Genomic DNA, 12,882 nt, shown 5'->3' with positions numbered 1-12,882 from the left:
TGTACGATTAAGCATTGATTTTAGTCAGTTGTGACATTATTGCCAACACATTCTGTATATTTGGTGTGGCAGTTAGAGACATGGTTTAGTTGTGGGCTTGGTATTGCTGTGTTAATAGTGTGACTTGATGATCTTAAAAGTCTTTTTTAAAACCTAAACAATTCTGATGCATTGCTGAAATACCAGTAACTGTCTGGTATTGTGTGTAAAAGTTTATCTATGGTTCTGACCTAGCCTGCTGTCAGGATTTTTATACTACTGTTAATTGATTTTTAATCTTTTCTTGGAGTTATCAGTGGGATAAACTGTTTCCCCTGTGCTTTCAGTTTGCTCTAAATGGTGAAGAACTTGAAGCAGGAAAAAGCACCTGAGCCTTTTGCTTTTTTGCCTTGTTTACAATAAATTGTTTTCTATGATGATTTTGTTATAATGCTAGGAGTTTTAATGCTGTGGAGGAAGAAGAACCTTGTCTCTACTGCAGTTTGAAAAAAGGTTATATTCCTGTTGCTCAAAATGCATTAATCTTGAAATATCTAATGAGTTAAATAAAGCTGAATGTAACCTACATGTCATGCTAAGGTTTTTTTTAGGTATTGCCATTGACATCAGCTGTTGACATCAACTTTGCCATCAACTATTGGATAGAAATATAGCTGTTTTTCAACAACTAGAATTATTTCTTTTTCCAGCAAATTTAACTCCCAAGCTTTCTTAGTTCTGACTGTATTTTGAATGGCTTTCTTTAGCATATTTTCTTAAGTGGAGTTCTACGCTGTTTTTCATTACAGACGCCTCCACCTCAATAAGAAAGCCACGGACAAACAGCCATATAGCAAGCTTCCTGGTGTTTCACTTCTAAAGCCGTTAAAAGGCGTGGATCCTAACCTGATCAACAACCTAGAAACCTTCTTTGAGCTGGATTATCCAAAAGTATGTATATTATTTAGTGTCTTTTTTCCCTCCTATGCCTCAAAAAGTCATATGAGAAGCTTGGATGGGAACTATGCTGCTTGATTGTGTCGGATTGTTCTTCCTTCTGCAGAAAATGTATAATCACATATTTTACATGTTGCAAACAAAACTTACTCCTTTTTGGAAAACTGTCTGTTGAGGAACACATCCAAGGCTTAGGGATGAAATATACTCTACACTCCACTAATATTTGCTTAATCATTATTCCTGTGTTGTGGTGTTTATAGATTAAAATGTTTCATGCTGCTGTAAAAGATCACTTGAGAGGCAAGAAATCCTCCTCAGTTGGCTACTTCTCTGTAAGAGATCCTCCAAAAGAGAGCACTTAAGTGACAGCCTGAAACTTTTTGATGGTTCTTACTGATGGTTCATCCAATGATGAGTTGCTCAATGATGAAGTAGTGTACCTCACCGGTTGTTGGTAGATAGGGTAGTCTCTAAGCCATGGTTGGTGTTGGGAAGCAAATAGTTAAAAAAAGCTCACATTTGCTGTTAAACGCTGTTTGAATTTGTAATATAAGTGATAAACAGTATAATTGATACATGTGTCAGATGCTCTTCTTGCTCCAAAGAGCTTAAAAGAAGTCTGCAAATGTTCGCTATATCATTCAGTATTTGAAGTATCCTCCTGTGGATGGGAAAAGGAATACATTTTTTACTGTATTTGTATCTGCTGAATTCTGAAACTTGAAATTTAACTTTAATAAAAAAACTCTTTTCTCAATTCTTCTCAAAACTGCATTTGACACTACTGTTTCAATTGTAAAAGGTCAAAGGTTTGTGTAAGCTGTACACCTAAGTGGATAGGGTAAAACAAATAAAAATCCCTAGCATTTGGAACTAATTAGAAGTTGAAAATTTTTTCTGTAGTGAAGCTTTGGGCCTTTTGAAAAGCTTCAGACATGAACATATGAGTCCTTTCAACTCAACAGAGTGCAATAAAGTGTGGCCAAGCACATTTTAAAGCATACTTTAGGCGTGCTGTGTAGGCCAATGTTGCAAACAGTGCAAAGGATCTTCAGCAATATCTTAAGGTGTTATATGACCTATAATGAACACTAAAACATTATGCAGCTGAAACATTTGAGTACAAATAAAACTTGTTTAATAATTCAAAAAAATAGTTGTGTTGGATCTAGCTTTACAAGAGGTAGTCTTGATCCTTGGTTGCGAAAACACATGGGTAATAATCTTAAAATGTTGCTACTCCACACAAATCTGAGTTTCAGATAGTAGTAGATAATCATACTTTTCCTAAGGAGAGTGAAAATGCATATCTGAATGCTTCAGTTTACAGCAGCACAGATTAGACAGTACCAGCAGGGTCCTCAAACTGTCTGAAAAAACTTTTTTATAGTTATTGTATAGAACTACCTTAAAAGATTGACCACAAAAATTAGAACAACAGTATTGCCTGGTATTCAAAGTTCAGCTGTGCAGTGAAAAATTATTCTGAAAGATTAATCTGAAACCTTTCCCACTGAAGCTGAATTCAACCTACAGTGCTAACGATTCTCTTCTGTGATCCTCCATGCATGAAATAGTCTTCTCTTGAATAGAATCCAGTTATGCTGTCTCAAAACTGCAGGACTTACACATAATATTTTTATCAGTGAACAGTTCTCACCTACTGTGCATATTGTAATTTTGCAAAAGTTTTTCTGTTTGTGTTAAATCCAAATGAACCTGATGGTAATGTTTGTGTAGATAAGCATGTTTGTTCTGCTTTCATCATACATTTTCTAGTTTTTTACTTTGCTACTGCATACAAAGACCATTTATTTTGAATTTTTCTCTTTTCAAATATTGAAGTCTGAAATATCTGTTCTACTTCTTGTTGAATTTCTTGGAGAATATGGATAAAGACATGTCATTGCTACTGTGGATTGAAGAGTCATTATATAATGACTAGGAAAATTAATTTTATTTTAAAAATTTCTTTTAATGTTCAGTAAAAACCTAATTTCTTCAGTTGTTTTTTTCTTTGGTGTTCAGGCTGTCAAGATTCTGTTGTGATGAGAGGACCTGCCTGCTTAATGAGACAATTCTTTCATCTTTTTAAATCCATTTTCCATGATATAAGATGGTAGAAATCAAACACTGCTTGCTCCTTAGCCAAATTGAGTTTGAGTCTGCATTCTGAGAGGTAGAGGTATTTGCCGATAGTTTGTAGTGCTAGAACAAATCTTAATTCCCATTTAACACTTAATGATTTTAAATTTCCACAATATTCTGAATGCAGTTGGAGTAGTTCAGGCTTTTGTGTATGACAATGCCTTTTTTTATTGGAAGTATGTATATATTTAATTTAGTATCTAATGTTGTATGTATACCCCTTACTGAACAAGAACATCAGAATTTGTCATCATAGAGCCAATAGGCAGCTTTCAAAATTCAGATTATTTTCACTAAACTATGTAAGCAAAAACTAAGTTTGGTGAGGTGATAAAATATTATAACGGAGAATAACAACTGTTTTGATTGCTAGTTGGGACTCTTATTTACAGCAGCTACTGTAAATGTGGTCCAAGAAAATTGCTTCTTTTGATTGAATTTTTCAGTCTTGGACTGTAAAAATGGCTTCTGGGTATCTTGATCAGAAATTTGCATTTTCTGTATTTTAGTCTTTGTATTGGAGCTCTAATACCTCTAATTTTAACAGGGTAAAAAGAAGGTTATATCAAGTAAGAAGTATTTAAGGGATTTGCTGTTACTGCAAAAGCAGAAGTACCTTTATCAAAGCTTTCAAAGCTGCCTCAATGTTTAGTGATTTTTAAAATGCTATTTCTTCACCCACTATCACTAGCTTGTGTAAGCATGTAGCAGCTACAGTTTTCCCATACTACTTGTTGTTTTTTCAACTGTTACTCAATTAATGCGGAAAATACAGATATGTTACATATGCATATTCCTGAGTTTTGTTGTATGATTAGGTGTACATATGTATGTACATTGGTCTCTGTGGGTTGTCTTCCAACTCTATTCTGCATATGTATCTACAAAGTAAAGCAATGGAAGATGTAGTTCAGAGGTATGCAGTCATAATGTATCATTCTTTAATGTTTCAGGTGCTGTCATTTCATGGAATATAATACTGGATTTAAGATTCATATGTGAACAAAAATGAAAGTGGAAAAAAATTTTACCTTGTACACCAGAACATCTTATTTTATGATTAATAGAAACCCTTCAATAACAGCAGAAGTAATGTTCGTCAGTACAAGAATTTACTGAGATACAGCCTTAGTACTTTCTTTGCAAGTACTTGGCTGTGCATTAAAATACTAGACTCATTTAGCTGTAAAACAACTCCTTTGTTTTTAATACTATAACAGCACTCTTTATTTTTTTAGCTTACTATGCTATTAAGCTTTATTTCGTAGACTTTGTGGATATTAGCCGTATGTATGTAAATATATATGTGAGTGTATACATTTTTGTTTTTACTAGTATGAAGTACTGCTCTGTGTACAAGATCATGATGATCCAGCTATTGATGTGTGCAAAAAGCTCCTTGGCAAATACCCAAATGTTGATGCTAGACTGTTTATAGGTAAGCAGTGCAACTTGAAGGTGGGACTCTTACTTGTAAAATGATAGGTCTTCAACTCCATATAGAATACTCTATATGGAGTTGAAGACTCCATGTGTATGTGGACTGGAAGAAATAAATAGTTGTCTTGTTCAGCCTATGTTGCTTCTGTAGCTTAATCTCCGGTTTGCACTAAAAAGTGAGTTTGTAGTAAGTCTGTGCCATCAGTTCAAGAAAACTTTAGGAAGAACAATTTGGGTAACCCCCTGCAATTTTTCCTCCTAATTTTAAAACAACGGTTTAAATCCTGTCTTTGCACTGAACTAAGTGTGCAGGAAGTGACTCAGAGTGGTGGCTGTATTTGAGCTTGAGGTCCTGCAACAATCCTTTTTCATCTGCTTAGACTGTAGGGCTCTTTCTTCACTTTATATTTGAATTAGTGGAGGAGAGGGATATTAGAACAAGGTAGTAAAATGTAGTTGTTTTTTTTTTCTCTGATACGAAATAAACTTGACCATGTCTGTAAGCTAGATGTAAAAGAGTGTGTCTCACTTTATTCTGCTCCTTTTTTATTTTTCTGCTGAAATTACTGTAGAATATAATCTTCATAATCATAGTCTTAAGAGATAAAGAATGTTTCCCTTACAATAATGTAGTAATAAGCTTCTTTAGTTAATCTTGTTACCCTGCCATTTTAAGGAAGCATTTGAATATTTTTTCCTTTTCTTTTTCTAATTATAAAATATATGATTGAAGGTATACTTAAAACATAAATCTCTTGCATAAAAGTGGACTTTAAGAATTGGTGGGTAAACATTCACTCTTCTTCAGTTCATGTATTTAAATATGTTGGTTATTGAATCTGAATTCCAAAAAAACCCCATACATTATTTCTGAATGATGTTTGTATTTTTTAGGTGGCAAGAAGGTTGGCATCAACCCCAAGATTAATAACTTGATGCCTGGCTATGAAGTTGCCAAATATGATCTCATATGGATTTGTGATAGTGGAATCAGAGGTAGGTGTGTATGTGCTGACTGTGAAACTGTCCTCACCATAAGTAAGCAGGTTTTGGAGACTGTTTTAACTGAGAATACAAGCAGAAGTTAAAGTTAAAAGTCTGAAAAAAATGTTTTTGTGGAATAAAAGTTTAACCTCTAATTAAAGGAGAAAATACCTTTAAAAATACTCAAAATAAGTATTCGAACCGTTTCCGTTTTATTCGTTGTTGGTCATAATAATTGTTAATCACTAATACTATTTTTCTGAAACTGTTCTTATAAGATACTATGCATCAAAGCATATGTACTCTTGATACTGGTAATACAGTGAGAATTAGTGTCTCTCTGCAGCAGTCTTCTAATGACAGAATTGTTCCATGAAGTGTTGTTTTTTCGTTTGTCACTTAGTAACGCCAGACACACTGACAGATATGGCCAATCAAATGACTGAAAAAGTGGGCTTGGTCCATGGGCTTCCCTATGTTGCAGACAGGCAGGGTTTTGCTGCTACTCTTGAACAGGTGAGTGCAGTGTTGTGGGAGTATTTTGTTTTATTCTGTTTTTGCTTGCAAAACCTTGCTGAGTGAAAGCCATATTGTGCTTCTTGCACTTCTTGACTGAGGAAATGTTTATTCTCAGCTGCAGTTGCACTTCAAACTAAGGGTAAGTAGGATAACTTCTAAATGCTTCAGAGTTCCTCTGGAATGCTCTCTGTTGATTCAATATTTAAGTTTACAATATAAACAATAAAGATTACAGGATACACATTTTGGATTTTATGTTTAAAATTAGTAAAAAACTGAATAACTTAACTGAAGAATGCTTTCTAGTGCTTAGTCAGAAAAGACTAATTAATTCTATTTTGCTGTCTGAAGAGGCACACAAAAATGGCCATGACAAGTCAAAGCTAAGTCCAGCTCACACAGTATCTTATTTCCAGCAGTATTTACAAGCAGAGCCTTTGAGGAAAGTAGAACAAAAGCAAGGCTTATATCCTGTTTTCCTGTAATACTGCCCAAATGTTCTGCAATTTTCAGCTGAGAGACTTCTAAGCAGAAAGCAGACTTGTATATTTACTAATCTTTAATAGTATTTTAGTAAGAACAGATTTCTTACATGAACTTTTCCATTCATTTTTGAGTTTGTATAAATTTTTAACATCTATAACTTTCTTTACCAGGAAGTTCCATCTGTTGCAGGATCCAAATCTGGTTTATTCTGACCCTTGTTCTTCTGTAGTGCTATTTCATGTCTCATAATAATTTTAGTGAAAGAGAAAGTGAAAAGTTGATTCCTATCCACCATCTTCATACCACTTACTCTGTCCTATTCTCCCCCCTCCTCTTTCTTAGTAAGCTCTCTTTGGTAGAATGAAGAGGTTGAGTTTGCTTTTTTGTTCCTTGTGTCTCAAGGCATGTAGCTTAATCAATTTTTATTTGGAGCTGGCATGTGTAAGGCATTTTGGCCCCAAGGCTAACTGATAGGGATGAAAGACAGAAATGTGAGAGATGAAAATGTGGTAAATTCAGTACTCCATCATTGCTCTGAGTGAGGGATGCTTTTGTGATGATTTTTTTTTTCTTTCTTTTTTTTTCTTTTTGTATGATACAAAGTCTGAATTTCCTTTTACAAGAGAAAAGCGGAGAGCTATAGCACAAATTTCCTAGTACTGCTACTTGTTAAAGCAAAAATTACAACTCCTGCTTCTGTATTCCTGGAAGAGCTTTTTGCCTGCTGATCCAGTATACTGCAAGATGAGCATGCCTTTTCTTGAACGGGTTATGGTACCAGTGTGAAGGCAGTCTACACTAAATAATAGCGAGAGGCACTAGCACTCGTTCCCTCTGTTGTTTTGTAGGTCATTCCTAGTTCTAAGTTGCTGAATCTTGTAAAAAAGTTTGCTCGCAGTCTGAATTTTTTCTTCACTGTCTTTGTTTGCAAATGTAAGTAAACAAATTTCCCATGCTTCTGTAGAGCCATATAGTAAGTTTCTAAGAACATGTATGCATGAATGCAGTTAATTTGCACAAGAGAAAAGAGAGAACATGTCTGTTAGTTATCACCACGTAATATATTAATCCTAGCGATTAGTCTGTTACTTAATAGACTTTTAGTACATATATTCCCTGAGAAAAACCTCAGTAAATTAGAAATGAAATACAAAATGAAGTGCAGTAGTTCAGTATGTGGATTTAAAACCTGCTTATAGATTTGCAAAAACACAACCAATATCACCAATAGATTTCTCAGATTGGGTGATACACTAGGTTTCTTAGAATGGTATTAAAGGTCTTTCCAAATACACCATGATAATTAGCCACATCTAGTGTTTTTTACCTTGCATATGTTTTCAGAGGAAAACCAGTCAGTGTAGTACTTACAGAGCTTTAAATGCCTTTTCTTCTTTTCGCAGGTCTATTTTGGAACTTCACATCCAAGGTCATATATTTCAGCCAACTTAACTGGCTTTAAGTGTGTAACGGGAATGTCATGCTTGATGAGGAAGGACGTCTTGGACCAAGCTGGAGGACTGATAGCTTTTGCACAGTATATTGCTGAAGATTACTTTATGGCCAAAGCTATAGCTGACCGGTAAGATGACTCTGAAGTAAGCTTATTTCCTTAAGTGTAGTTTAAATCTTTCTTTTTGTTTGCTTTTTGGATTTTTTCAAAACACGTGACACATACTGTAAGTATACATGTTTGTGTCAGCTTCACATATATGTAGCAAACATGTTAATGCCATGTGCTTTGTCCTATCAGTATAGTTCTTCAGAAATAATTAAGCCATGTCATTGTCAATTCCGTTAGAGAAAAGTTTCAGAACTTGGTTTAAGTATTTGGTTTTTTCCAAAGAAGAGTCTTGATAAAATACTTTCTCCTTTTTTTGCCTACACCCATTGTAATATGGCACATGTGCCAAAGAAACTTCTCAAGCCTAATAAAATTCTGGTGTGCTTGTTATCTAGTTGGTTTTTGCATCTGTTATTTCCACATTTTTATAGTAACAAATTCCTTTTTCAGGGGCTGGAAATTTGCGATGGCCACGCAAGTTGCAATGCAAAACTCTGGTTCATATTCTATTTCTCAGTTTCAGTCCAGAATGATCAGGTAAGATTTTGATCTTTACTTCCTCTCCCACCCATCCCTGCCCCCTTCTTCTGATGGGGACGACCTGATAATGAAAGGCAATACGTTTTCTGAGCTAAGTTGGTCTAATGCCCAGTGTGCTAAAGTTCAGTGCACAGCTTGATGCATGCTTCTTTGTTAGTGCTGGGAGAGAGGTGTTGATTTTTCGCAGAAGAATGACTGATACAGGTATTAAAAAAAAAAATTTAAAACACCTCGTCCTCAGTACTTTTTAAATGCTATCCATAGCATCTTTGAAAGGGAGGGTTTTTTCAGTATTATATTTGGAGGTGTGAATTAAATGAGATTAACATTTTAGAAAATACCATGATGGCTCATTTGGTGAGGTGGGGGAGGAGGATGTAATGAATAATGCAAAGTCAAAACTGATTTGTTTGTCTTTTCTAGGTGGGCCAAACTACGAATTAATATGTTGCCTGCCACAATAATTTGTGAGCCAATCTCAGAGTGCTTTGTTGCCAGTCTAGTTATTGGATGGGCAGCTCATCATGTGTTTAGATGGGATATAATGGTATTTTTCATGTGTCACTGCTTGGCATGGTTTATATTTGACTACATTCAGCTAAAAGGTGTTCAGGTATGTAATTTTGTTTTCCAGGAGGTTACTAAAGTTTTTTGTCATCGACTTCAGCAAAAAGCTAAGCGTAATTACAACCATATAATAATTCTCTTCACATGAAGGAAATAATCCTGTTACTTCTCAGTCTTCCAACTTCAGTTATAGTAGCATGAAAAGGAGTAAGTGGTAATTTTGTATCCTACATGCACTTGCCTCCAACTAGGCTCTGGAAGTTTAGCTCTCCCCTTAATTAATAATTATGTTTCAAATCTGCTCTACCTGGGCATATGCAGAAATGTTAAGCTCTTTTGACAGTACAAGAACAGAAGCTTTGTGGGATTTTATTTTAGTTGTCTCTTTGTCTTATATTTATTGAGGTGTATGTGTACTCATATGTACATTATTCACTTAATTTTGTTAATAATGGACAAGGAGAACAGCTGTAACCTACTTCCAAGGCCTCAAAAAACTTTTAATATAGAAAACTGTCACAAATGAGAGCAGCATTTGTTCTCCTGATGCTGTAGAAAATATTAAATATGGGTAATTGTATCTTGAACAAGAAAATATTCTTGGCTTTTAATGAAGGATGCTATTGATATGTAAACCTACATAGTAAGCTTTGTAAGATTTAGTTGCAAAAAAGATTTTAATTTACTTTAAAATTTCTTGAATTATCAGTATGATTAAATACCTTGCTTTTTATTATTTCTAGGGTGGTGCTCTGTGTTTTTCAAAACTTGATTATGCAGTAGCTTGGTTCATCAGAGAATCCATGACAATTTATATTTTCCTATCTGCTTTGTGGGACCCCACTATTAGCTGGAGGACAGGACGGTACCGATTACGTTGTGGAGGCACTGCAGAAGAAATTATTGATGTATAGCCACACATTTGTAACTGTGAATGTCAAAAAGAGAAGGGGGAAAGAAAAGTACTAGAAGTTGTTTATATACTTTCAAGAAAATCTACCTTCATTAGTTTTATTAATTGTATGTTTGGTATCTGTTCTTTAATTTATTTTTGCATGGCACTTGCATCTGTGAAAATACATCTTGTAGTCTTGGCCAAATGGTACCTTCCTCCTATATACAAATAAAAATAGGGAGAATTGGTCCTGACATCTACTTTCTATTTAAATGCTCTGCAGTAGACTTTTTTTTTAAAACAAATATCCTCCGGGATATGAACAGCTTCTTACTCCTTGGTGTGCAAGGCTAGTGAATCTAGCGTTCACATAACTATTTTCCAGCTGGATTGCACAAGGCTGCACCTATTAAAATCACAGAGGTACAGCTGATTTTTGTTCTATCCCACTAAATAGAGCTAGTAATGGGACCTTGGGAAAGAAGCTCTGAAATGTTTTATGCCTACCTCTTGTAGTTGCTGCAGAACAATATGAATAGAAAGTAAACAGCTTTGCAAAAACAAACTAAAGTAAACCTGGAGTCTTGTGTTTATGTGTATATAGGGAATATTTTAATCATTGCAGTAACCAAAAGTGGACTGAGTTTGATAGGAATGAGTTGGAAGCATTTACTGGTCAGGCATGTATTGTGGGCATCTTTTGGCCAAGTCTGATCTGGTTCTGTCTTGAACCTTGTTAAGCACTGTGCTGTAACTAGCCAAGGTGATCCCCTCAGTACTTCCATCCTTTTTTAAGGGGCATTTGTTTTTCTGTGTGAGTGAATGCTTTCACGCTGGGGGGGTGGGGGGTGTTCTGTGTGTGGGGGACATAGTAGGGGGTAGAAGGGAGCAGAAATACATTTCAGAAACATTTCACACATGAGCTATTTTCTTACACAGTGTCTTAAGAATGTAATTTCATGATGCAGGTATTTAATATCTTTTTAAAGTGAACATACATACCTATACTAGTCATAATTAAGTATTCAATTGCAGTAGATATTGTGAATATATTAAAGGGCCGGGTGAATTTGCTGTTACTGATTAAAACTGTAGTCTTAATTTAGATATCAAACTAAGTTTACTCTTGGCTGTTTGCCTGTTAGTCTAGCCTTTAAATTGGACTTCTGTATTCCAGTGGTATGACTAAAAGGACTAGATTATAATGCATGCCATGGTTTTCCCCCCTCTGTTCCCTGTAGCTCGGTTTTCAACCTCATTGTGAAACTTCCTAATTTGTGGTGAGCTGGACTTGTTTTCTTTCAACACTCTTTAATTAAAAAAAAAAACCACAGCAAAGATAGAGAAGACTGTTGCATAAGCCTTTTGTTTTCATAATTGTATTTATGCTGCTTTACTTCTCTTCATATGGAATAGCAAATTGTCACCATGAACGTGAGCTGCTAATTACAAGGTTATGTCAACGAAGCAGCTTTAAAAGTTGGATGATGATGTGTAGCATATTAGCAATAATGACATGTATTTATAAAAATGGACTTTTTACCTTACTGAGCCAATCCCTTACCCATCATATGCTACACAAGTGTAGTGTGTATGTATTTGTTGTAAAACATACTCTGGGCCAAGATGCTTCATCCACCTTAATATCTCTTTTGCCTTATGGTAACATGAAACTTTTTTAATGGGCATTTCTGTATGAACAAAGGCTTGTGATACATGCTTCATTCTTTTCATGTGAATCAGGAAGAAACACTTTTCCTGAGGAAAGTTTTACACTGAAACATAGTCTAGTTGTGACCCACAAAAGCATCTTTTTTTAGTATTATTTTTGACATAGTTGACTTTTACTGACAATGTATCTTCATTTGTTTCATGAAGTTTGATGCCGTTCATTGCACTGCTAAAGTGGAGCTTAGCTTGCTACTTAGCTTTTTGCTGATTTCTATGCAGGCAATGGAACAGAACCAAAAAAAAAAAAAAAGGCTGAACAGACTTCCGTTTAAAAAACTAGGTGGGGATAATTGTTTAACAGGTGCTTTGGTATTAGTAGAGCCATTTTTTGGCTGTGAAAAATAAAGCTTCACTTAAGCAAATGGTTTCATTTGGATATTGTTTGGTTGATGATAAAATGGAAACCAACAGTGTCAAATGTCGTAGACAATGCTGCAACAGAACTTTTAAAAGTTATAAACAGCTAATGTAAAGTTATGTTGATCTACAGCTGTGTATAATATACCATGTTTATTTAAAATAATTGTCTTGTTTATTCCTTTATTTAAAAATAAATTTTGAATACAATCTGTTTGGAGTACTTTATTCCTTTCTTCAATGATGCTGTAATGTGACAGCTTTAAGTGTTTATTGTAGTTTTGTTAGATTATATTTCTAATTAGTCTTCACAGCAGTAAAGGGATGTGCCTTTCTTTTGAGTTTTTTACAACTGCACCATCTCTTTTGGATTTTATATTTGACTGAAATTAACTCACATTTGCTAAATTGATTTTTAGTTATCCTTAATTTTTTAGAACAACTTCAGTGTACAAAAATTTTACAAGTGAGCAGCATAGTTCCCTATTTATTGTAACTAGGCTAGATTCTGATTTTAGAGATTATATCTTTGCCACAAAACATGTTAACATCAAGATGTCGTATTGATCTTTTGCTTTCAGGTACACTGACTAGAAAGCATTCTGAACTTGCTCTGCCATCTAACTTGACTTTTTTTGTCTCTTCCCTACCATTTTTGAAGATCATGTGAAGCTTAGTAAGAGACTGTGCTTATGAAAGAATTGTTGTAGTC

At 34.7% G+C, this 12,882-nt stretch overlaps 1 protein-coding gene across 1 annotated transcript; it reads left to right on the top strand.

Moving 5' to 3' along the window:
• The first annotated feature begins 757 nt into the window (after positions 1–757).
• Positions 758–12,382, top strand: UGCG (UDP-glucose ceramide glucosyltransferase). Its single transcript, XM_017728341.1, has 8 exons — positions 758–930; positions 4,423–4,525; positions 5,422–5,523; positions 5,915–6,027; positions 7,920–8,098; positions 8,531–8,617; positions 9,044–9,233; positions 9,931–12,382. The coding sequence occupies exons 3-8, from the start codon at positions 5,463–5,465 to the stop codon at positions 10,099–10,101; spliced, it is 801 nt and encodes a 266-aa protein (XP_017583830.1). The 5' UTR covers positions 758–930; positions 4,423–4,525; positions 5,422–5,462; the 3' UTR covers positions 10,102–12,382.
• The last annotated feature ends 500 nt before the right edge of the window (positions 12,383–12,882 follow it).

Source organism: Corvus brachyrhynchos, unplaced genomic scaffold (assembly GCF_000691975.1).
Source record: "Corvus brachyrhynchos isolate BGI_N302 unplaced genomic scaffold, ASM69197v1 scaffold90, whole genome shotgun sequence".
Taxonomy (NCBI): Eukaryota; Metazoa; Chordata; class Aves; order Passeriformes; family Corvidae; genus Corvus; species Corvus brachyrhynchos.
Note: the sequence above shows the minus strand (reverse complement) of the source record. Positions and strands in the feature narration are given on the sequence as shown.

What these genes read in the sequence shown, in the direction of transcription:
- UGCG (XM_017728341.1), top strand. Translation starts at nt 5,463, where the DNA reads ATGCCTGGCTATGAAGTTGCCAAATATGATCTCATATGGATTTGTGAT. An exon ending in TTGCTGCTACTCTTGAACAG is followed by an intron (nt 6,028 to 7,919) that starts GTGAGTGCAGTG and finishes TTCTTTTCGCAG; the next exon opens with GTCTATTTTGGAACTTCACA. An exon ending in TTCAGCTAAAAGGTGTTCAG is followed by an intron (nt 9,234 to 9,930) that starts GTATGTAATTTT and finishes TATTATTTCTAG; the next exon opens with GGTGGTGCTCTGTGTTTTTC.